This window comes from Pelmatolapia mariae, linkage group LG14 (genome assembly GCF_036321145.2).
Source record: "Pelmatolapia mariae isolate MD_Pm_ZW linkage group LG14, Pm_UMD_F_2, whole genome shotgun sequence".
Taxonomy (NCBI): Eukaryota; Metazoa; Chordata; class Actinopteri; order Cichliformes; family Cichlidae; genus Pelmatolapia; species Pelmatolapia mariae.
In genome coordinates this window covers 18,345,730-18,372,258 of record NC_086239.1, presented here as the reverse complement: position 1 = coordinate 18,372,258, position 26,529 = coordinate 18,345,730, and the positions used below count along the sequence as shown (strand labels likewise).

At 39.8% G+C, this 26,529-nt stretch overlaps 1 protein-coding gene and 1 non-coding gene across 4 annotated transcripts in view; both read left to right on the top strand.

Annotated features, from left to right (window-relative positions):
* The window catches only part of gucy1a2 (guanylate cyclase 1, soluble, alpha 2), a 43,917-nt gene extending 18,522 nt beyond the window's left edge, over positions 1 to 25,395 (top strand). For all 3 annotated transcript variants that reach the window (XM_063492887.1, XM_063492886.1, XM_063492888.1), the window contains 5 exons: positions 7,613 to 7,825; positions 8,862 to 9,134; positions 11,937 to 12,080; positions 20,025 to 20,179; positions 20,401 to 25,395. In XM_063492887.1, the coding sequence (XP_063348957.1) occupies positions 7,613 to 7,825; positions 8,862 to 9,134; positions 11,937 to 12,080; positions 20,025 to 20,179; positions 20,401 to 20,620 (1,005 nt within the window). In that variant the 3' untranslated portion in view covers positions 20,621 to 25,395. The remainder of the gene's footprint in view (positions 1 to 7,612; positions 7,826 to 8,861; positions 9,135 to 11,936; positions 12,081 to 20,024; positions 20,180 to 20,400) is intronic.
* Positions 4,841 to 4,912, top strand: trnap-ugg (transfer RNA proline (anticodon UGG)). The gene has a single exon. It is a non-coding gene; the product is annotated as a tRNA-Pro (tRNA).
* Positions 25,396 to 26,529: the final 1,134 nt, after the last annotated feature.

The window sequence follows — 26,529 nt, the reverse complement described above, 5'->3', positions numbered from 1 at the left end:
GCCTTCACTGAATTTTCAGTTTGACTTCTTTCCTCTCTTCGCCCAGGGATATGGGCTGTGCAAGAGACCTACTGAAAAGGTCAGCTTGGTCTTTGTGCGCAGCGAACACTGTGGTCAACACACTGAGTGCAAACAGAGTGCACTGTTATATACTCACCTCTAACCGATGCATCATCGCCTTCGTCATGTTTCTCTCACACTGGAGTTTACATCTGCCTCTTAGATTATTTGGATTTCTTGTTTCTAATTTGGAATAAGTACATATGCATTTAGTATGGTGCATTTTTCTATTCTTCATACAGAAGATAGATCTCTCTTGAAACATCTGTGTGAGAGGTCAGACAGTGAAACACAGTGACAATGCTCCCAGTCTTAATAATATGGTGAAACTCTGTCATGTACAAGAAACCAGTTTAATGCTTTATCCTGCTGGAAGCAACCGTCAGAAGATTAGTACACTGTGTTGATGAAGTGACGGACATGTTCAGCATTGATACTCAGGTAGGGTGTGGCATTTATATGATAGTCAATTGGTACTGAGGAACACAAAGTGTGCCAAGAAAATATCCCCTGATGCTATCATCCGAATGTTGCAGCAGAAATGGAGAGTCATCAAAACAAGGCAATATTTTTCCAGCCTTCTGTTTCCCGTGTGGTCTTCTGCTGCTGTAGTTCATCTGCTTCAAGTTTCAATGTGTTGCGAGTTCACAGAACTGTTCTGCACACCTTGGTTGTAACGTGTGGTTGTATGAGTCGCTGCTTCTTTCCTATCTGCCCAAAGCAGTCTAGCCATTTGCCTCTTACCTCTGACATCAACCAGAGAAATGAAGCTCACATTTTCTCCTTTTCTGGCCAATCTCTGTAAACTATAGTCATGGCTATATGAAAAAAAAAAAATCCCAATAAATCAGTGGTGTATGAATGATAGAACAGCTTCACTTTAACAGGTTGATGAAGGGATTCCTGTTAAATATCTCATGTCTGAGAAAGGTTGGCAGGTTTGGTGGTATTTTTGGGGGGCAAGCTCTGAATGCACTGGATTTTGATATTTTGTTACTCTTAAAAGTAACAGGGTGAATAGCTCAGAATCCGTGAATCATGGCATCTGCCTCCACAGCAGTGATGCTTTTGCTACTAATATCAGAAAAGGTCCCAGACTCTTTGGGTCAAAGAGTCAAAATTCTGGTTAGGATGAGTCAGTCGAAGTCTAAGTGAGCGCTATGTGTGAAGTGGTCTATATTAGCTTAAGCCTATATTCTTCAGCTGATTTTTGGCAGTTATTAATAACACGGTGTGTTTTTGGGCAGTCACAAAGAAATCTTGCTAAATGATAAAGTGAACAAGGATTTGTGAAGGAACAGACAAATCTGCTGTGTAATACTTGCGTAGCAAATGCTTCTGTACTGCATATGTATGGACTCTTCAGTGAGGTTTGTGTGTGTGTGGGCATTATTTGTGCACCTGTTTGTCGGAGTACAAAGAAAATCTTGACATTAGCGCCGCCTTTGATCTCTGAGAGATAAATCACCACCGTTACCGTTTGTTCGGTGGAGAGTGATTTGAAAATCAGTGTCCTTCCTGTCTATGTTTACAATTGCTACTTTAATAAAATGCAGTGAAAAGAAAAAAAGAAATGAACTGACAGACTGGGAGAAAACATCAGAAGAGATGGAAACGGTAAAAATATTTTTAGCCTGTGATTGTTGAGACAAAGAAACCTAAAATAGAAAGAGAAGGATTGATACAGATTTAGCGCTTCAGTGTTTTTGTAACATTTGGCACAGAGATTGACAATTGAGTCCCTGTGTGATAAAGCCTTAAAATGAATACATCTACATATCCAAGTAATGGAGAGGCGCATTCATCAGATTCTTGGGACGGATTTGTTTTCCACCCTAATCCGTATCAATCTTTTGTGGACGAGCACTGTCCCAAATACTATATTTTGGGGCCCAGAGATTTGGTAGTAATCATAATGCAAAGCAGAGGTTTTAGAACTGCTTCACTAACCAAATTACCTTACATATAAATTTTTTTTAAAAAATCTTGAAAATAACTGTTTTTTAAGTTCTTTTTGCCTTTATTAGATATTTGACAGGGAAGCAGGGGAAGGAGCTACATCTCAGCCTTGTAACACACAGGCTCCTGCTCACCTGTCGAGCTAAATTGGCGCTCCATGTTACTTATACAGTAAGTTAACCCTGTCATGCCAAGTGTATCACATTTAATACATGAGTTTTTGTGACCTCTGCATCATCAGCGTGATTTCGTCCCCCGTGAAAAGCCTAAATAAAAATTGCACAAAACATTTTTAAGCAATAAATTGCACAAAAATGATGGATGTGGCGAACATGATACATATATGTTAATTTATATACATTATTTTCTTTAAATATGTCAGAAGGTTCACTAAACGGTCCAGTTTCAAAAATCTAGAATTTTCCCGCAGTTATTTCACCTTTCAGGCTTTACAGGACTGAAGATAATGGCCATGATGATGTAACTTTAAGGAGAAAGTAACAGAACGCCTCGTAGTTTTCCTCTCATGGTGAAAGAGGTATGCCTCGCTGTCTGAGAAAGATCTCTGATTTGCGGTACTAAACACAGAGTTTTCTCTAGGTGGTTTACAAAAAAAAAAAGTCACTGAAGGGCTGTGAAAAGTCACTAAATCTTGTTGGCACCAGTGAGGTGAAGTGTGAAAGTCACTTCTGTAAAAGAGTGGGCTGTCAGTTGCTCAATCTGAGAGCTTAAAAACCAAATAACAGCTCAGCTGGCATCTTAAAGCAAGGATGTCCTGGGTTCAGGGTGTGTGTGTGTACCGGTGTGCGCTTGTCTTACTGTGAGAGTGTGATATAAGAGAACTGTCCAATATAGCCAGATCTTTGTAGCATTTTGTCCGTGTGTGTTTGTGAGTGAAAGAGGGGGTGAGGGAGGCTGACTCATTGACTCTTTGCTGCTCAGTGCCTGTTCATGCAAATGAGAATCTGTTGACATGCCAGAGTCTGCTCACAAAAGACAATCCATTAACTGTCTGTTCCACCTCCTGCTATCCTTCTTCCACTCTCTCTTCCTCTCTCGTACCTCTCTTCCATTTTTCAAGTCGAGTGCGTCTCATTTTACCCCATGCCTGTCTCTTTCTCTCTGCCCCCCCCTTCACTTTCTGCCTCTGTTTACGTCTCTGTACCTTTCAGCTGTTTTATCCTTTACCCTCTCTCCCTTGCTGCCAATGGCCACAGACACCCAAATCTGTGCATTTCAATAGTCTTAATATGTCAAATGCGAATACTAGTGTTTGCTGCTGATCTTGTATTGTAAATATTACATATCCGGAAAACAAATATGCACTTATGGCTTTTAGTTGGAGTATGAAGAAGGGAAAGGCAGTTCTTGCTAGCATGTAATAAAGCTGTTAATGATACGTAGGTTTGATTTGCTTTGGTGTAATTTAATAAGGAAACATCCTTCTGACCTTTTAAGGTTAGAAAAAGCATTGTGATGTCACTCAATAACTAGTAACTACACACCAACTACACACTATAATTAATAGATAAGATATGTGCAGTAGTATGGCAGTAAAGTGCATTACTGCTTATCTCATAGGTGCAGAAGAAGTTTTAATCCCTTATGGTGAACACACATTGACCTTAATGCCAGCTACAAACAAGAATCACTGCAATATGCTGAAGTAGGGTTACAACACACTGACCTCACCTTACTTTCTGCTTTTATAACAAAATTTAAAAAAGGACATTTCAGTGCCTCCTGTAGCTTCTCCCTCACTAAAATCTGATCAGAGCTTTTTGCTGTTGTCTGTCTTCTTTCTGTCTTTATTGTGTATTTGCTGGTTTTTCACAACGTTTTCTCCTCACTTGTTCTTCCAGCTATTTCTATAATGCTGCTATTTTTCACCATTCGCTTCCTTCTTTCTCTTTCACCCATTTCTCCTAACCTTCCCCCTGTATCTCTGTCGCCTTCTTTTCCAGCCACTGTTCCTTTTCCCTAACCTCCGTACAGTTCGCTCGCCTCCTCTTTCTCTGTGCTGTGATGACAGGGATGCAGGCAGAAGCAGAAGAGAGTGCTGAGCTAAACAGAGGCGCACAACTAGGGCAGCACAACTGCCTCCAGGGGTGTGTGTGTGTGTGTGTGTGTGTGTGTGTGTGTGTGTGTGTGTGAGTTTTCTCGCGGACTAACGCAAAAAATGGGAGCGACGGAGCGACAGGGACGGACATTCAGAGCAAGGTGGCGAGGCAGCAGTACAATTATAGCTACTGTACAAAAAAAAAACATTTTAGGTAATAAAATTCAACCTTCTTTGTGAAACAGTATTGAAAAAACAGAAAATCAAAAAAAAGGAGACTAACAGTTGTGAATGTTTACAGCAGTCCTTTCAGGAAATTATGTTAGATCTGGAGAATGGTTTGAAATTATTGCTGGATGTTTGTAGGGCTGATATCCCAATGCCGTGACACGGTGCAGACATTACAGTGCACATTAATCTGTCAATTACTGGACTTCATGTAGTTAACGTGGGGGCTTTTTAATGTTGACTTATTATTAGACATTATTCAGGCTTCTGTCATGCTCCTATTAGTTTTTCATGAGAACTTGGAAGTGCTTGATCTTTAATGATGGTCTTGCTGCTGGTACACTGTACTGTAATGTACTGTCATCTCAGCTACTGATAACCAACCATTGTTTTGGTGTGGCCTGTTTTGGCATAATAATGGATTATATGAAACAGAATCCTACAAATGCCAAAATGGGACCAGCAAAACATGTATTTGTTATATAGATGTACAGTAATGTGCAAAAATCCTGGGCCAGGATCTATGTTTGTGCTGGCTCGTTGGTCTAGGGGTATGATTCTCGCTTTGGGTGTGAGAGGTCCCGGGTTCAAATCCCGGACGAGCCCTGAATGTTTCAAAAAATATTTCATGTTAGCCCCCCCCCAAAAAGATAAATAAATGAGTGGTAGCTCAAAACTATTGCATGTGAATGTTTATACATATTTTCCCAATAAAAACAGGACCTATCCATACATTTAGAAACACACTAACGTATTTCAAAAAACAGTTGAATATAAACTTGATCTCCTGACTGACATACTGTCACTACATGTCTACAAGTTGTTTTGTATATTTACTCCAGAACGCTGTTTAACGATCGCTTTCAATCTGTATTGTCATCTTCAAATAAAGTGACAAGTCACACATGGTCCCCTTTGTGTAAGCGTGAGGAGTTCAGCCCCGCCTCCTCTATAGAGAGCACAGGAGATGAGAGAAAAATAAGGAGGTCAAAATCTCCACTCACAGCAGGGTTTCGAGGGATGTCTCTGGTCGGCAGCTGTGCTCCGCGTTATCAGATGTAATTATCGGCCTTTATTGGAACAATAACAGTAATTTAATTTTCAATCTTATCGGCCTGTAATATACTGGGCACCAATATATCATACTTATCTAATTAATAGTACATATCCTGTTACAGTAGTGGACTGATAAGATGTACACACTAAATAGAAACACTGAGGGACACTGTGATAACATCGCGATAACTGAGTTGCAATCAGTTTTTTCTGTGTAACTTTTATTAATAACAACTAGGAGCCTTCAAAGTGCTTAAGAAAAGGCAAACTTAGGACCCGTATATCATTATTGAAACAATGTTGCCTTGCTTCCAATATCAGCAGTTAGCTGAACTAAAATAAGTTGTAAGATCAATTTATAATTTGTGTTTTCATGCAAATCAGATTTCAAAGAGAAAAAAATATCAGTGTTACTTTTTGATCATGTGAAAGAGTCAGAAAGAAAGCATTTAAAGGCTGGGTAGAGAGCGACAAGATGGAGAGTAGTATATTTGTACTGATTTCACAGTCTCCATGGAGATACTTGTTAGTATGTCAGACGTGTAGGCCCTCCCACTTGGCCAGGCTCAACCTCAGGAAACAGCAGCTCACAATGACATTTGTTCAGGTTGGCATATGTTTTTTCTCTGCGTGCATTTGAGCGCGTGCATCGGCGTGTACGAGCGGTTATGCTCACATGACTGTTTTTCCAGTGCGATGAACTCTGTCAACCAGTAGTTTTCATCTGAACTGAATCACAACAAGATTCAGATCCTATGGGTTGCAGCCTGCATATGTGCAAATATGTTTGCATGCATTTTTGTATGTATGACTGTCGGCATTTCTGAGAAACAGACAGTCACGGGCCGCGTGAGTGTGTCCCTCTTGGATGTATGTGTGGGGAAATGCCGTGTTTGTGTGTAGATGTAGACTGTATGTATTATGCAGACCTAGGAGAGCCTTGTGCTATAAATAAAACAGGGCTGCGGTGTGCTCACTGGCGGAATAATCTATCTGACACTATGGAGAAAGAGGGAGAGCGAGAAGGAATGGAGCAGACAGAGACGAGTCCAGAGAGAGAGGAACGAAAGACGAGTGAAGAGAGAATGAAAAAGAGGAACTGAAGAAAAAGGAAGGAGCAGGGTTAAGGACTGAGCAGGAGAGAGAAAAATTAAAAGGGGCTAATCCACAGGGCCTCTAGCACTTAGTTAGCACCATGACACAACTCAGAGTCATGTTCAAAAGGGCAATGCCTTTCTTCACTATCTCCTTGGGTAATCTGCCATCCATGCTCGCCTCAGTCTCTCCTTTCTACAGTATGTCTGCAAAGAGCAAAAGGCGGTTTGTTTTGTTTATGTTCCTCACACCTGTGGTAAGGACATTTAGCAGGTCCTGCACACATTTGTCATTGGTTGTAAGTGCTTGTGAGCAAAATGTCAGAAGCTATTAAAGCCTCACTGAAATCTCTCTGATACTGTGCAGATATTGTTGGCAGTAGAGCTGCTGGTTATGGATTGGGTCGCTTTTTTTTTTGTTACAGTTTACCCAAATTGACCACATCTTTTGACCTTTTCGACATATGCCAAACCAGTATTAGCCTTCTTTGGCTGAAGTATTTGTTGTCCTTGAATCTACTAACATTGTAACTGTGTCTAGATTGTCTTGCTAATAAACTTTATCCAGTTCTTACAGACCCTTTCCCAAGAAGTCTGTGTGCATTTATACATTATAAAACATTTGATCTTGCCTTTCAAAATCTTATTCAAAACGTTAGCTAAATCATAGTAATCTGCTGTTGCTGCAATTCGAATCTGTCTTGTAGTTACACCATTGTGTATATGTACATTCGGATGCAGACTGCATTTTTTTTGACTCATTATGTTATTATTTGTATGATTGCATATAATTTTTTTATTGAAAACTAATATTGAGCACATCCAACAAACAGCGACCGAATAAACAGCTGTTGCCGCTAGTTGACCTTGAGCTATATCTAGAGGACTATAATGGGGCTTGATATTGGATAATAGCTGGATATTAAAAACATCAGTAGGTCTTTTATCAGTCATAATCCAAACGTGTCACTTTTGTTTCATTAGTACAAGTACTGTAGATCATTATTTGTCTGCTACTAGTATTAATTGGACATGGTTATGATAACAAGAATCTGTCTTTTTAAAGCTACATAGCTGATGTCAAAACCACAGTCTGCCTGATTTCTCTAAGTAAAGAAAAATAGACATTTGCCTCTTTAACTCTTCTCCCTGCCAGGTGATGGAGTTGAAGGGTCAGATGATCCATGTGCCCGAGTCGTGCTCCGTGATGTTTCTGGGCTCTCCCCGTGTGGATAAGTTGGAGGAGCTGATGGGCAGAGGTCTCCACCTGTCAGATATCCCCATCCATGATGCCACACGGGATGTTATCCTGGTTGGGGAGCAGGCCAAGGCTCAGGATGGCCTGAAGAAGAGAATGGACAAACTCAAGGTAAATCGGTTGACAGTGTAGGCTCTGGCAAAGTAACTAATTTACCCATTTAACTAATGGGAAGGCTTTCCACGAGGTTTACGAGTGTGTTTATGGGAAGTTTTGTGTTTTTGTGCTTCATCCAGAAGCACATTTATAGGTCAGATTAAGGACAGACCAGCTGTTTGGGCTGGGCTGGGCGGGGGGGGGGGGGGTTGGATTTAGCACTAACTAGCAACATATATCAAGAGTAAGAAAGTGTATGGTCTTAAGCTATAGTCATTCCACTCATGCGCTGCTTGTTACGTTGCAATCTTTTCTTGTGATGCTAAGTATGAACTCAATGTTGAGAGTTACGGCTCACTGCTTATCGAAATCTTAACACAGTGAGTGTCTACAGCAAGCTACTCTTCTCTCTTTTTCCTCTACTACCCACTGACTGCCTCACTTTATGTGAGGCTCACCTTGTTCTTTGCTGCTATTCAGTTTGTCAGAGACCAACATGTAGTCATGACGCCTAAACTGGTGAAACTACACAAAAATATTCAGTATGTTTAGTATGTTTATTTGAGCTTTTCCACAATGCGAACAACTGAAGTGAACAAATTAAATCCAGTGCCTCAGCTGTACCGGCTACTTAAAGCTCCATATTGACTGTATTAATGCATACTGCCTGGAAAAAATGTGGCTCCTGGGACTTCCTCTCATAATTTGCTTTCAAAGTACCCTTGAGCAAGTCACTGAGTCTTGACCCAATCCTGTGCGTCTGTTCATTGCATCACTCTCACTGCAACTACACCCCCAGGCTAGTGTTATAAATAGCTATGTCTGAGTCAACTTGCCTGCTTGAACAATGGTATAGCACTAAGAAGCTTACCCAGAGACACAAATAAACATATACAGACACACACAATCCAGAAAAAACAATCACACATAAATACATTTGCATCCACCAGCATTTTTTAAAAATTTGATGCAGTACTCCCACATCTCAGCATCTCTGTCGTCAGTGCCCTCTTCAAAGCAAAGCGCACAACCTCTCTCTCTTCTCTTCCAGGCCACATTAGAGCGGACTCATCAGGCACTGGAAGAGGAAAAGAGGAGAACCGTGGACCTGCTTTATTCCATATTTCCGGGCGATGTGGCGCAGAAGCTGTGGCAGGGTCAGCCGGTGCCCGCTCGCAAGTTTGATGACGTCACGATGCTCTTCTCAGACATTGTGGGGTTTACTGCCGTGTGTGCTCAGTGTACGCCTATGCAGGTCATCTCCATGCTGAATGAACTTTACACACGCTTCGACTACCAGTGTGGCATTCTGGATGTTTATAAGGTCAGTAGACCGAAAGATATCCGCCTCCTTCATAGGATGTAGTAATAATAAAAGAAAAAACTGTGAAGTATTATTTAGGGAGGAGCAGTTTGATTTGGTTGCAAATGTAATATCTTTACCGGTTAATGTGTATACTTGTGTAAAATGAGTTCATTAAGATTGTTTTCCTGAATTTAAACCTTCCCAGAAAGTTAGAGCTCTCATTTCTTAGAATCTTTGGAGTGTTACCACACGAGCCAGCCTTTCCAGGGTGTGTCACCGTGTTTGTGCAAGTGCGTGTTCGTGCACTGTGTGTGTACGTGCCCTCATGTGTGGGTGCACTTGTGTTGTGGAAAAAGTAACTGATTAATGGCCAGTCTGTGAGAGCTTAACAAAGATGTGTCAATATTGTCCATCTGACAGTGTGGCTTTATGCCTAGTTACTGTATCACTGTAGTCTGCTGTCTTTTCCTCTTTTTTCATCTTTACTTTCTGTTACCACATCCTCTTTTTTTCCAATCTTTTTACCTGTTTTCAATTTTTCCACCTTTGCTCCTCTCCATCATCGCCATCGTCAGTCATCTTTCATCTCTACCTTGGTACCTCAGTGAGCGTGACGGCAGCGTACAATTTCCTATAAAAATGCACTGTGTCCTCTCTCAGAAGTGTCACACACATATCAGATACACGGAGAAGTGAGATACAGAGGGTGAAGGCAGGGAAGTTGACTGTATGTAACGAGGTATATGTGTATAGCAGGGGAAGAGTTAGGGTGTCAGCTTGTGTGTGTCAAAGAGAAAGCAGAAACAGGAGGACATGGTGAGGAGACTGAATCACCCATATGTCGCCATTGTCATGGTTACTGTCGAAATGATTTAGCCGGTGGCAGGCCTTAATGAGAGCAGTTTGTCTCCAAGCCTCTCTACTCCCCTTCCCCAACCACCACCACACACACAAACACAGACTTTTATCCTTCTGTGCCATTTTTTAAAAGTCTGTGTCCATGACACCTAGTTTGTGTCGTCATGTGGAGATATGGAAAGACATCCATGAAAGTGACACTTTGTTTGCTTTATTGACACATGCGTTCTTAAACTGTTTACACTTGCTGCTACTGCAGACTAGGAAATACTTGGCTTTATGGCTTAAATCTTCTTCTGTTTATGCAGCAGTTGTCATAGTTTGGATATTACACAGAATCAGTATACTTGAGAAGAGGTGAAACCTCCCTTAAGTGTAAAATCCTCATTAATCAATGGGGATTGGAAAAACTTAGGATAGGAACTAATAATGAGCACAGAAAATGTGACGTGTTTGGTATTCATATACATCACACAGTTTCTGCCAATTTGTTAGCTACACCCTGATGTGAATCTCCTGTTCCACCACATCACAGAAACAACCGATTGAGATCTGATGGAGGCCATTTGAATACAGTGAATTCATTGTTGTGCTCAAGAAACTGGTTTAAAATGATTTGAGCTTTGTTGACATGGCACCAGTATGATAATGTGAAGATGGGGTACACTGCAGTCATAAAGGGATAGACATGGTGAGCAAATTACTCTGGTAGGCTGTGTTGGTTAATTGGAGATAAATGATCTGAATTTCAGGAGCGGGACCACACCTCCAAACGCTCCCCTTCTGGGTCTTATCTATATATGACCCCCCCCCCCCAGTTCTTCGTGTCCCATCCTCCCTCCTCTTTTTCAACTCTTTCACTTCTTCATTTCTCATTAGTACATGGGGATCTGCCAGGCCCATCTAAGCCTTCCCCAAACCGCAGCTCAATTCTAGATTAAGCCATTCATCTTTATCTACTAAAAAATGCTGCCAAACCTAAAATAAGGACGTGGGCCCAGCTACTGAAACGGTACTCGGTACTAAGAGGCACTATTGCACCACCACCTTGGTTGTAACAAGTGGTCATTTGAGTTACTGTTGCCCTCCTATCACCTTGAAGCAGTCTGAACATTCTCCTCTGACCTCTGACATCAACAAGAAAAAGAAAATCAACAAGAAAAATGCTGCTAACTGCCTTTTCTCTTTTTCAAACCATTCTCTGTAAATCTGAGAGATGGAGATGGTTGTGTACGAGGCTATCAGCAGTCTTTGAAACACTTAACACTTTCTTTCATCATCATGTTTCTTTCTCACTCTGATGCTCAGTTTTAACTTCAGCAGGTTTTAATCGTGTCTACATGCCTAAATGCACTGATTTGCTCATGATTTGAACTGGTGTACATAACAAAGTGGCCAGTGAGTGGATTTAGGTTGATCCAAGCATCTCTGCCTCCCAACCCATTAACAGGGAAGCATAACAATGGTTAATATATAGGACAATCATCATTTTAACTTACCAGCAATTCACCATAGTAGAAACAATTATTTTTTCCCACTTGAATGTAAGCTTTAGGTAGATCCTGGTTGAGTACAATATGTCAAACATCTATGTTTTAAAATGTTCATGGTTTCCAGGAAAACAGATAAAAATAAACCCACAATTGATTGGTTTTAAACAATACTGATAATTTGATCATGATTAAAAACATTTGAACTTTTTTTTTGTCTAAGGCAAGAGAGAGATGCTGTAGTTTATATATTTTATCAGGAATGAGAGCAAGGAGAGGTCTCTGCAGAGAAGTAGTGAGCATTCCTCAAATGTTTGGGGCAGAGATGGGCCAGCACAAGTCACTTCAGCCAACCATGTCCAACAGCTGAGGAACACCCACTCGGGTTCTGCAAAGGCTCCTTACTCATTGATGTCCTTCAGCTTTAGCTTAACTCTGTTACATGTACTCACAGCCACTCTTCATTTTGCAGATTGAGACAATAGGTGATGCCTACTGTGTGGCAGGAGGGCTTCACAAGAAGGTTGATAGTCATGCAAAGCCGATTGCACACATGGCTCTGAAGATGATGGAGCTTTCAGAGGAAGTGTTGACACCTGACGGTAAACCTATCAAGGTGAGTTTTCATTCATTTTCCATCTTGCGTCCCTTATAATAATTTCAACTTGCTAACAGAGCTGAAAGTGTCTGTTTATTCTCTCCTATTCTGCATCCCTAAATTCATGTGGGTGTGTGTAATTGTAAAGCAAATCATACTAAAAGGCAAATTCTGCTGAATTGGTAGTTATCAAAATAACTTAAGCCGATCCGAAGTCCTTCTGTAAGGTTGTGGTTACAATTCGGTGCCGAATGATGCTGTTTATCAGATATTGACATTCCTGACATTGTGGACTGATCAAACCAAGTGTGATCAGTCAGTTACTTGCTGATCAGAATCCCAAATATCTCACCGTATCCTCTCCGGTTATCAATTGTTATTCCATGGCAGTTTAAACAATGCATTCAGTCATTACAGTAGCTACATGACTGCATGCAACAAAGTACAAGTGTTTGTTTTCACATAAGCTTCATTAGTCTAATATTTCCCTTTTAACAGTTTTCTCTGATTCATCCACTTCCAACAAGATGAAACCTTAGTTTGAGTGCACCATTCACTGAGCTGCCTCTGCACTATGATAATGCTTCCTTAACAAGTTTAGTTTGCAGTCATTCCTCTTTTATGTGTCCTGTGGTTATAATTATAAATGAGACTTTGTGAGACTTTCTAACAGTGCCAGAAACAGAAAGAAAAAATCTGAAAAGATGAATACGGTTTTTGAAGACGTTAGTGACATTTATTAATTGCCAAGAGATTTTCTTGGCATATTATCACCCTTAAGCCAAGCACCGAATACTTTATTTAGAAGTGCCGTGAATTAGCCAGCTATTGTGAAGTGGACTGCATGCTTAATTTGAAAATTTCATCAGCCAGTTTAACCAATGTGTTAATAACACATTGGTTAAAGATGCTTTAAAGATCCTTTCTTGAACAAGAAGCATATTTATATGCAGTGTGCATTTAAGTGAAAAAACCCCCCACTCTTAATCCTGCATTAATTCTAGTTTAGCAGCTGTTGTCCCAGGATATCAACATGTGTGACAAAACATACTGTAGCGTACTATATGCAGTCATTTATTTTTAATACTAAAAAGTGTTCTAGCTTTAGTAGTGGGCTACTAGTGGGCTAGGTCAGGAAGAGAAGAACACAGGTAAAGATAGGAAGGCTCCCCTCTTTCCTTTTTCTTGATTCTTCCCTTGTTACTTTTTCTATCTCTCAATTTTTCCATGTTTTCTAATCAATAAATAATATATGTTAAGATGGTTTACCCAAGCCAACAACATTTTTAAGACACAGCCTAAGTGTTGCTTAGCTGACATTGGTGCAGTTAATACTCTTTTTTTATCTTTCTTTTTACACCAGGTAACATAAGTTTGTTGTATTTTATGGACATTTTTATATCCTATTGTTGTTCTATTGTCATGTGACAGGAACACTTAATACAGTTATATTGCTAGAAAAATATACTACAGGATATGGACAAAAGTATTTAATCTCTTAATCTTGGAATTCAGATGTTTACTGTCAATTCAATTCAAATTATTTTATATAGCACTAAATCACAACAACAGTTGCCTCAGGGCGGGTTTACAATGTAGGTAGCAACCCTACAATAATACAGAGAAAACAGAGAAAACCCCAACAATCATATGACCCCCCTATCAGCAAGAGCTTTGGTGACAGCGGGAAGGAAAAACTCCCTTTTAACAGAAAGTAACCTTCAGCAGAACCAGGCTCATTTGCCAAGATCGGACAAAGACATGCTGTGGATTAGAGACTAATAGACAGAGATTAATAATAATGAATGATTAAATGCAAAGAGATGTATAAACAGAAAAAGGTGAGTGAAAAAAGTTAAGTGAAGAAGAAAATGGCATCATGAGAAGCCCTCAGCAGCCTGGACCTATTGCAACATAACTAAGGGAGGGAGGATTGCCCTAACTATGAAGTTTGTCTTTTTTTGCCAGTCCCATTTTTACAGGTGTATAAAATCCAGCATGTAGCCATGTAGTCCGCCTTTACAAACATTTGTGAAATTATGGGTTGTTCTAAAGAGCTCACTAAATTTGAGCCTAGTACTGTAACAGGATACTACCACTGCAACAAGTCAATTCGTTGAATTTCTCCTCTTTTAGATACTTCATGATCAACTGTAAGTGGTATTATTGCAAAGTGGAAGTGTTCGAGAACCGCAGTAACAGTAAAGTTAGAGAGTAGAGTCGACAAGTGCTGAGGCGTGTAGTGCGGAAAAGTTGGCAACACTCTGCTGACTCAGTAGCTGTGGAGATCCAAACCTCCTCGGGCATTAACATCAGCGTTAAAAACTGAGCGCCTGGTGCTTCATGGCCTGGATTTCTATGGCTGAGAAGCTCCTGTAGGTGTAATGTGTCCATATAGTGTCACATTTAACAGCTGCACTTGAAATAGTAACAGTGGTACTGTCCACATCATGCTGGTGTTGTGAGTTTTGACACATCATCGCAAAGTTATCAGTTATCAGCTCATTTTCATAGGTACAAAAATGAAAGCTAGTTTGTGGAACTGCATTTAACAGTGGTCTAACTGTACTTTTAAAAATGCTTTAAATGGTGTGTGGCTTCAAAGAGAGAGGAGAAGGAAAGCTGCGGGAAAAATGATGAGTACAGTATTTTAAGTAGGAAGGGAAGCAAAGAGTCACGAAGGAGCGAACCGAGTTTCAACCTCTCATGTTAATTTAGACGAATAAAAAGGAAAGGGGAATGATTTATTTATGACTATCCTTAGTCCAGTCACTGTGAAGGTCACCCAGCACACTTACGATGCCAAAGTAGCTTTGCATGCTTTGCTGTATTAAATCGTATTACAGGCTGAGGCTTTGATATTCAGTGTTTTTCTTATTGTGAATAACCAAACATTTAGAAAGTCCTAAATAAGAGATACTGAGTAATGGGTACTTCTGGTTTAGTACAATTTTGCAAAATATGAGATTAATTAGCTCTTTTTTAAAAGACAAAAATGGATATTTGTGACTTTAACAAATTGAGGAACAATAAACATCAAGACCCACAAACCAGGCATAAGTGTAAGAGAAACTAAGATGGACAAATGTTAAATAACAGAGAGAATGCTGCTCTGTGTACTGCATGCTCCTAACATTGTCCATCCATCTTAAAATAGAAAGGCCTTGCCAAGCATTTTTGGCCTGCTCTCTTGCTCTCCCACTTTCTCTCTCTATTTTCCCCTTCCCTTCTTTATCTTTCACCTCCTCCTCCTCATCTCCCCGCCGACTCCTCCGCAGCCTGGCTCAAACTCCTTTCTTTAATTTCACCTCTTTCTTTTTTCCCTTCATCCCGAAATGCAGTCTTGTTCTGCTTTCCCTGTTTTGCACGCTTTGTAATGCCCTCCTCCTTATCTCTCATCACTTTATGTTGGCATAAAGATATTCAACACTTCAGCATGACAAATGGTGTTCAGCGAGTGCACTCAGCTCCAGCCAATGCTGCACTGTTATGCAAACTAACACGAGGGCTGTGAGAGAGGAGTGAGAGAAAATGTTTAGCCACGGAGAGAAGACTGAGCAAGTGATCGAGTGACACAGAGACATATACAGAGATGTCAAGAGAGATTCACGTATAGAAACCAAACATTGTGCCGTATGTTGTTTTTATCTACATTATTGCCTCAATTACAGGTCTATGCCACGATCTGTATGTATGCGTGTGCTTGTGTGTATGAGTGGGTGTATGAGTAGGTGAGCAGGTGTGGATGGGAGTGATGTAGTGCTTGCTGCGGCTAATAGGAACTGTGCCCAAACCTCAATGGTTTTCTCACCAAATATACTTCACAAAACACGCTGAGTTAACACTCTCTGTATGCAGGTTTATATTCAAACTAAACAGTTGTTATTCTTTTTATGTGGGCCTATGCCCAGCAAACAGAGACTGCATCTGCAGAACTGAGAAATGGACATGGACGTCCATGCAACCTGTATAGGACATTTCCATGCAACAGCCCGGCAGGTTGTTGCATGTAAACGATGCTCAGTTGGTACTATTCCTTAGCCCCTCATCTGTTGTTCCCACAAGGTTTGGGGAAAACAAAAATATATATTTTATTTATTTATTTATTTTTTCCCCTGTTATTTGGTAGGAGGTGATAAAATGGCTCTTTTGATGTTGAAGGTCGTTGAACTTGTACCATTACACAACTACTGGCAGCATAACCCATTAATACAAGGCGCGATGGGATGTTTAAATTTTGTTTATGGCAAATTCTGACTCTACCCTCTGAATGTCGCAGCAGAAGTGGAGGTTCATCAGACTAGGCATGGTTTTCCGATTTTCTATTCACCAAATTTAGTGAACACATTCGAATTGTAGCTTCAGTTTGTTCTTCTTAGTGGACAGGGGTGTCACCTGGCGTGGTCTTCTGCTGCTGTAGTCCAACACCTTCAAGGTTCAGAGATGGTCTTCTGCATATATTGGTTGGAACGAATGGTTATTTGAGTTACTCTTGCCTTCTTCAACTTCAAGCAGTCTGGCCATTCTCCCCTGACCTTTGACATCAACAAGGCATTTGCACCCAGAGAGCTGCTCTCTGCAACATCCTAGGGATGGTTTTTATGGGGAAATCTCATTAGACCAGCAGTTTTTCAAATACTCCAACACCCGCAGTCAAGGAACATTTATTTAAATCACCTTTCTTCCGCATCCTGATGCTCATTTTGAACTTATCTTCACAATGTCTGCATGCCTAAATGCATTGTGTTGCTGTCAAACAACTTCTCTCTGAATTATATATTTTAATCTCTAATATATTGATATGATGATGAGAGAAAATAGCAATGCACAGTTTTGTGATTTATACCAACCCGCTCCTCCCTGCATGCCTACTCGTCTATTCTATAAAATTTGTCAATGACCACCGAATTGGTACAAATTATTAGGCACTTAACATTAAGTGTTACCTATTAGGGAATAATCTCTAACAGGCATTTTTTCCAGTTTCAAAGTCTAAAAAAAGGCTTCTGTTTTTTTTTCTTTCTTTCTCAGAGCACATGGCAACATCATTCAGATCGCTTCTTTTGTCTCAACAACAATCAGAAGCCCAAGACATTCAGTTTTGCAATGCAATAAAGAGATGGTTGCGTAGCACATTTAGGAGGAGGGACCCATTTTTGAGACATTTGACTTTTTTAATGATTGACTAATCAGCTAACTGACTGTTTCAGAATTAGAAATCTGACTTAACTTTGCTTAAGTATTGCTGCTTACACCGGCTAACCCTAGCTCCCAGTTTTTTCGGTACATCTAGCCAAAGCTAATGCAGTCTAAGACAGTGGTCCTGCCAACATGAAGGCAACACTTGTTTTTTGTTGAAACTGTTTGCATGACTAGGTATTTTTTCAGATAATGCTATAGGGTCTATACCTTACAATACAAAGAATGACTGATGTTATGTTGAAATGAAACTGAACTGAGCCTTAAAGCAGTTTCCTTAAATTAGTTTTACCTCAGTAAAACTTACAAACTACTGAATGACTGTATGAGAAATATTCACTCTTTAACAACAACTCCCTCCTCTCTGTGTCTCAGTCTGTCTCCATCTTTGTGTTTCTGTCAGCTTGGCCAGAGGCTAGAACGCGATTGGTCGTCTGTGCTGCTGCGCCATTTGCTCTTTGGCTCACTGAAGGCCATGTGCTATGGATGCTGACTCACAGCGAAAAGGGAGGGGAAGGGTGTATGAGTTTTACAGTGTCTGTGTTTTGAGACTGAGAAAGAAAGAGAAGTGTGGGCGCTGGATGTAGATTTGTTTGTGTGAGTGTCTGTTGTAGAGACAGACAAGTACATGGCCATCTGTAAGCGGTTTAGCTACAAAAATAGGTCACACTAGTGCACCTAGCAGCACCTTTCTCCTGTGCTTTCTGTCTCTCTCATTTCCTTTGTCTCTCCGCCTCTGCTGTCAAGGTTTTGCCATCTAATTATAGGGTTATTTTGTCTCCCTCTCCATTGTCTTTCAATCTGTCTTGCTCCTTCTCTCTCACTACCCCACTCGGCTGTTGTTGCTATGACTACCGTGCACTGTGCTGGAATGCACAGTGTGGCATTGATTACAAAGGTGAAGAGACGCTCAAACAGATCATTAGAAATCTACTGGGTTCCACCAGAGACATTATGAAGAATCTTGAATAGAAATCTATGAAAGCATCCAACAACACCATAGACCGCGGTTGTCCCGCTCCCAGCAGAAGAGCCAATCAGCAGCAGAACCAGAAAACATATCAGCCAATCACGCTGTTGCAATGACACAACATTCAAGGTTCACAGCAGCGTATTGGTAAACAAATCTACTTGTTGTAGTAAAGATGTAGGTATGTCTATCTCGCACGTTTCCTGTCTAACTGTAGCAATAATGTGAATCAGCATGACAGCAAGAGCTCCAATGGGATAAGCCAGGGATATTACAGGATTTAAAGCAACATACAAGATGAAAATCAAGCAAGCAAAAAAGATGTGACAAAAGAGTGAACTTCAGTTACAACCAGCACGAGAGACAGGAGTTAGTAAGACCTCCATCATACAGCCCTAGAGTTCAGCTGGCAACCACGTGGCAACCTCTGGTCTCTAGGGAAAAATCTGTATTCCCTGACCAGCTGACAAGAGTCTGCTGGAGATTGCTGGTGAAATTGTTGTAAAGAGGGTCATTGCTTTGGTAGTTTGCACAGAAGATGCAGATTTGTCTACAGACAGTCACTGAGAGGTTTTGAAACCAGAAACAGGAAAAAAGTTCTCCCTTACTGCTGCAACCAACACGTTTCAAAAGGCACACTTGTACTTTGAAGTGGAGACAAATAATCTCCATTTCTTCAATGCAAACTATGGGGGACTGTGGACAAATACTAGCGACAAAAGGAATTACAAGGAAGTTTTAGCGCAGCACTGTATCCGGACTACGCTGTTGATCGTCTGAGTTGTTTTTAAAAATAGTTCCCAAGGTCCTTCCAAAATGCGCTCCAGTGTGTGTAAAGAAAGACCAAACAAGTCTGACTTTCCTGTAAAAGTTAGGAAAAGTTGTAAAAGCTGTTGGATATATTTTATTGTGTATTTTCATATCTGATTCTCTAATTTGGTTTGCGATACTGAATCGAAAAGTAACAAGCCCGATCTTGCACCAGGTAAAAAGAATACTTACCTGGTGTGTCGAGTAAGTCAAAATGTGGTTTTAAAATCCTTATTCTAGAAAGAGCCGTCAAATACTTCAGGACTTGGTTGCACTGGCTTATTTGGGAGGGGTGTGTTCGCACAGCCAGACATGTACACCCCCACAATGACTTGTCCCCGAGTGGTAGAAATAAATGCTTGGTTGAGTGACCATGAAATGCAGCGATAGCCAGATAGCTTTCACTCCAGCCTCCAGCCATTTATAGATTCATGCTTCAGCCAGATTATAATACGAACACCGCGTTGCTGCCATGGATCTGTTACCAAGTGGAGATGGAATCAATTATTTATTTGATTAATTTCCCTCTCATGCTCATGCTATTTTAAGATTTTCATCTCTCAAAAAATCTGCTTCTCCAGGATATCAGATTAGGTAATAACATCCACACTAATATGGAACCATGATTACGACGCTACAGTTTCCATTTATCGGATCAATGCACACAAGATAGCCTTTGTACTGCAGGATAGACAGCAAACGAATTAATGGCATCAGCCTGGTTCAGCAGGGAAATCAAATTTATGAACATCTGCAACAGTGGCAGGTTTGTTTACTCATTTTAGAGGCCAGGACGAGTTCAGTTTGGGCACTTTGCTCTGAACTTTGATGCGGACAGTAATATTCTTTGGACTGTAAACAGACTCAGGTAAAATGTGCATGCGTGCTTCCAAGATATGCACATGAAATCCTTTCATTGCTTTAACATACCTTCCACTTCTGTTTTTTTCCTCTCCCATCACCTTCTTTCCTTTCTGTCCCAGCTGAGGATAGGTATTCACACAGGTTCGGTGCTGGCAGGTGTGGTCGGGGTTAAAATGCCACGCTACTGCTTGTTTGGAAACAATGTGACGCTGGCCAGCAAGTTTGAATCAGGAAGCCATCCCAGGTGTATCAATGTTAGTCCCACAACGTATCAGTAAGTACCTGTGCTGTATGTTGCATAAAAATGCATTGCATATATACTGTATACAGTACCTTAAGTTATGGAAGTATACGCCCTCACAGGCTTTTTATTTGGTGTTACTGTTTTAGTGTGACTCATTATTCGATCATAACTTGATTTAATATTCACGTTATTTTACTTGACCTCTGTTTTACTTTTTTTAATCTTCTCTTATTTTCGTCTCTTTTAAACAGACTGTTGAAAGACGACCGCTCTTTTTCATTTGTCCCTCGTTCAAGGCTGGACCTCCCAGAGAATTTTCCCAAAGAGATCCCAGGGACATGTTACTTCCTGGAGGCGGGCACATCCCACAGTCACGCCTCACTGACCAGCTCTCGCTCCGCTCCTCCGGCCTCTATGAGGAAAGTCTCCTACAGTATTGGGACCATGTTTCTAAGAGAAACAAGTTTGTAGAGCCCATACACAGACCAGGTTACACAGTTAATTATTATGTTAGTGACTGGATTTTGAACTTGTGCAGGAAACCAATTACACAGATCTTTGGATATGCAAATGCATTATTTAAGAAAAACTTTGATTCAGACCTGTGGGATGGCCTGTATGAATGAAACTTTGAAAAGGCTTTCATCATAAGTGAAGAAGAACAACATGCCCTCGTCTCTCCTGAGCTAAGGAGATACGGTTCAAAAGACTTAAGGAACAGCTACTGCGCTAGTCTCACAAGGACCCTCCCCCAGGGAAGTGTACTGATGGAATCAATTAGAAGAGAAACCTTAATATAAACCTTGATGATCTAGCTGGATTCCTCAGCTCCAGACCTGGAATCTGGTTCTCTCTGACCTGCGTCTAAACACGGGAATGCTTGGAGAAAGCCTGGAGATAGACCAAACATATGACCGTAATTGCACTCAATAGAAATGGAACTGCGCAAATTGAACAAATCCACTTCCCATTAACAAACTGGGTGCTGAGTATAAAGTTGGGTGAATTTTTGCAAGATGGCAACATTGCCATAAACGTTTGCTGTGCATCATGGCCACTTTTACAAGGATGATAACAACACAGCAACTCCTTCCTCCCCCTGCAGCTGTCTCTGTGTAACGTCATGCTTTACCAAACATACGTTTAACAACTGCTACTTGTTATATTAGAAAGCATCAACCTAGGAGCAGTTGGTTGTGGTGGCGGGTGATTAATGAGAGGCACAAAGGAGACAATTTAGCAGTCATCTAAGGACAAATGCCAAAACCACGAGTATTAGGCTGACTTTATAGGTCTGTCTGCTTCTAACCTACTGAAAACTATAACCAACCCAAGTCCAGCCATTTCATTGCATATTATATGTGTAGGTCTGAAAATTATTCCCAGCTCAGTGCCTTTTTATTGCTCAAATTTGGACAGATATAAGATGAATTGAACTATATATATATATACTATAGAAAATATAGGGATCGCTCAATTTATCTCATGTTTTAAGTTGTTTTATGACTTTTTAAAAAACGGTTAATGACATGAAAGGAAGAATGACATTTGCCAATGGTTTTAAGCCACTTTTGTATTTGTTGTACATTTCACTCTTGGATGGTAATGATTGGTTGGCAAGATAAATCAAGCCTTCCTCAAAGAATTCAGATATTTTAATTTGCATTCACTCGACTGTGTCCAGATCCAATACTACACACTAAATAGTACTTATAATACAGTACTGTGCCAAATTATACACTTAGTCGTAGTATGCGTATCTTACACAGTTCACACTTACACACATAACCTGTTTTAACGGCTTTAAATTTTTAATATACAGTATGCAGTTCTCTACTAGCCCTATCAGGTGCAACCACCAGGTTTCAGATTACGTAGTAGTCTGAGTATAATTTGCTCAAGCAAATCAAGCGATGTCAAACGAATTCATCTGAGACAGTCTTCATAAGCTATCATCATGCAGTGGGAGCTGAAGGTTTGAAGTTGAATAGTCTTTGTATATTTGATAGCCCCGGCAGATTTGGGTATTATTTTATAGTTACTTTAAAGTGCTGCCAGCGTTCTTAAACAGTTGAGTAAAAAAATGTTTATATCAGTTTAAATGGTTGATTAAGGGAAAAAAAATATACAGGGTTATAGTTTCCATTATATGGATATATATTTGATGTTAATAGAAATGTTTATATTATGATATGAAGGGAACAGAGATAACAGCCTAAATGAAATTATTACTAATGGATGGCCCCCAACAAGCAAAAAACATGCATAAGATCTTTGTTATTTAAATTCGAATGAGCGGTACTCATTGTTTCCTTTCCATGCTTGACAACATTACATTATTGCTCAACTTACTTAATAAACTGATAATAACATCTGTTCCGAGAGAAAAGAATGGTTTCGTCACTGGTTTACTCCAGCACAGATTATAGTTCATAATTTTAATAGAAATAGGATGTTGCAAATTCACTACATCTTGCCAAATTACATACTTGTTGCTTGAACCCAAGAAGATCAAATAAAAAAGTGCCAAATGTGCATTTAGACACACCAGAACACCAGGTTTTATTCCTGCTTTCCACATCTTGATGGCTCGCGGTAGTAGCAGGGAGGAAAAACAATGGTTACACACTGAAACTCATTGATATAAGAAATCCAATAACAAATACCTTTTTTGCCCTCTAACTTAGACATTCACCAGCACAACTATGTGTTGTTCCAAACTGATGGAAATGGTGTTAAGAGGGCAAACAGCACAGATTTCCTTTTAAACTGCCAGTGTTCATTATTGCCATAAAATTCTGTCAGCAGAGTCTCAGATGGGAGGAAGCATTACAAAGCAATGAAGGCTTGCACATTTGAATTAAATTTTTATTTTTTTTATGTGTCACCATCTTACCCACATTTCCTATTAACAAAACGACTATTTCTAAAGTGTATGCTATGCAGTAGAGTGCTTACAGTTGGCTAGACAATAAACACATCAGTCAAAAACATGGCAGCGTAGCTTTTTGCCTAAAAAATATTACGAGTTGCAACACAGCGAAAAAGTTTTTTATTAACATGAAACTAGGTGCCGTTGTTTAGTGGGACAGCTTTGCCATCTTAAGCTTAGAGTTTATCTTCACTTAAAGACATCTGCCAACTTTAAGCTTAAATCAGTGGATTATTTTGCGTAGGGGGTTGTTAAACATTTTATTACACTTTGCGGCAACAGAGCAAAAAAAAAAAAAATCTGTCCAAGACCGTCCATTCATTTTGTGTGGTGTATAGAGAACCAAAATCTGCAGTAACCATCTGAGACTTCAGCAAAACATGCATCTTATGTAAGTATTCATCAGTGGCTCAGAAGATTAGCATTTCTCTTTACATAAACTGTGTCAAGTCTATCAGTGAAAAGTAACGTGTATGTCAGACATAATGGTGTTCATCAGGTCTTCCAGAGTTAAGGGAAGTCAGTCTTTAAAGCCAGGGAAAGTAAAAAGGTGGTTATTGTTTTTTAATTGACCATAAAGTTAGATTTCACAGCTTTTCTGTGAGGTACCAGAAGGGTGATTTTATATAAAACCACAATTTTCAAAGTGTCTTTAAATTCTACCTAAAATTTTGTGTTATCGCTGCAAATAATCGACAATATTTGCATTGATTTCTTTTGTGGAAGGACTCTACTACTGCGTTGTACCCACCAGTAAGATAACCCCCCAGAAACCTTGTTAAGTGTATTTGACAGCTGTGTTACTGAGCCTGGGGGGAGGTTTTTACAGGGCAGGCTTTCGCATACAAATGTACAAGTACTTCCCAGCTGTCATCCTGGTGATAATGCATAGACAAATTAATGTATACTTGATAAATCTACTGTAGCATAAATGTAGTGCAGTGCCTAAATTTTTGCTGGTAGGCTTAAAATAGGACGTTACACCAGCATTACACCCACACAACTTGTGTCCAGTCCTTACATCTCCAAGTCTGTAGATTCTTGGTATAATAATAAATGTTTGGCCTGATCTAACAAGTCTATTTAGATGCAGAGGTGTTGCAGGTACTGTTTCTTTACAGTGATACACCACTGCACAAGTCGGTGACTTACTCACACACAGGCGTACTTTAAGGTAACAATGGCAATACAACTGAGCTATAGTGTATAAATTGTCTCAAATAATGAACATGAACAAATATTGTTAAGTAAGTGTGTGAGGGTCCAGCGTCCAGTGAGACAAAGCCAAATACATCCACGACTCCTCCAGCTGTTGTCTGCGTGCCTGATTGTGTGACTTTGTGCGTGTGTGGGTCAAACAATAGGAGATAATACAAACACCACTTATTAGCAAAATCTGTACAATTTTAATTATGTAATGTATTCCAAATGAGAAAAAACAAACAAACCTGAAATTGTATTACGATGACTTTGCAGGTTCTTTTTGGTATAATTCCAAAGTGAATTGTGAGTTGTAGCAAAACAAGAATCTCTGCTTTGTTGTCCTTATTTTTTTTATTTCAGCTTTATACTTTCTGTCAGTATGTTTCATCCATCTAAAGGCAGGCTGGTTTTCTCGACGCACCTCTGTCCCACAAAACCTTCATGCGCTCGGTAATGTCTTCTTCTTTTTTTTAAGAACTTAAAACAATATAGACACTTTTGTTACTTTTTCATTCTGTGTTTTACTGAATTAAATGATTTTGTTTGATGATGCATTCATGAAACATTTTCTTTAACTGAAATAGCATGAAAATATCATTTTTATTGAAGAATAAAGTTGCTATGTTTTTTGCAGGACATTGTTATAAACTGTTTTGTTGCCAAGTTCAGCTTCACCCCCACTGACATACAGTACAAAGGGTCAAAGATGATGGGAAACTGGACTTTACTTGTTTTAACAGTCTAGTTTTAACAGCAGAAACAAATGAGGGTTGATGCCTGGGTCCGCCAAAACATGTATTTCTATGTTCAGCTCCAACCTTTGAGAAATAGTAGCTTCCATAGGTTAAATTATCACTAATTAATCATTTCATTTGAGACCCAGTGGTTTATAATCACATTCAAAAGTCTGCAGAGGCTCTTGTACTTTGGTGTTTGATGTTGTAAACATAGCAAAACTGACCCTGGAAATGAACCCCGTTTGACCCTGCTGTTGGAATTAGGTGCACTGTATATGGAAGGGGCATGATGACAACTGTTGGTTTCTGACTGACATTAAGGGCACATCTTATGTCTTATATGATGTAAATAAAAAACACCAAGTATCTTTAATAAGGAACAAAGCCTGCGGCTGTTACTGTGAATGCGTGCGATGACATGTCAATGAGTGTGTGAGACGGTGTTTGTGTGCAACTCTGGTAAAATTTAAAAACTAAAATCATATTAGCATAAATAATAATTGTAACAAAAAGTAGACTTTATTGTTATTTTTATTATTATACCAAATCAAATTTGACACTTTAGAGGTTGTGTGAACATCTTGTGACCAAACTTTAATTCTTCAAGAAAAGAGATGCTCAAGGATTAATATTAACACTTAATTCTGAAACAGGCAGGTTTAAAGTAAAGTGACACTTGATAGTTGAATGAGTAGCAGTAGCCAGTTTATAGGCTGTTAAGAGTAATCACTTTCAATCACTGTTATGTTGTGTGTGATACCCTGTGTCTGCATTTTTCTGTTGCTTTTCATTCTTATTTTTCTGTGCTCCTGGTGTGCAGGTTACAGACTATATAATATGATTAAATATGCAGAGACCAGGTGACATCACTGCCAACTCTCTCAGGCTGTATAAGAGGATGGTAGCCACTGTGAGCCACGGGCATTGTTACCTGCAGTTTTGGAGCCTTTAGCATTTTGCCTGCCACTATCTTGGTTTTTTGATAGTGGAAATGACAAGCAAGAGGTAGATCTCACTAAGACCCGCAATGTTTGTAGCAACACAAGGCATTTGTTACCTTTTAAAATGAAAATAGCGCTGTATTGAAAAACCAAAATTCAACATCTTTGTGCTGCCAGAGAGGTCGCCTCCTGCTGGCTGCTGGAAGGGATGCAAGTTTAAAGCACTGTCACACTGATTTCATATTTATTTATTTATTATATAGGCCTTTAGTGTTTTGAGCTTGCACTTCAGTAGCAATCACAGCATTAGGTAGTGTGACACCTTCCTGCAGGCTTGTGCAGACGTGTGGATGTGTTTATCTCTAAATCAGAAGATAAACAATCGAAAAGTAATGTCTTAATAAATTTTTCTTGTTACTATTGAAGCTCCCTATCACCATTCATTCTCCACCTTAAATCCCAAAACGGACGTAAATGGATGTAGCGTTTTCGGTGGGAGAAATGTTTTGTCACTCACACAGCATTGTAAGATGGTGAAAGATGTATCCTTAGGCCCCCTCTTCGATT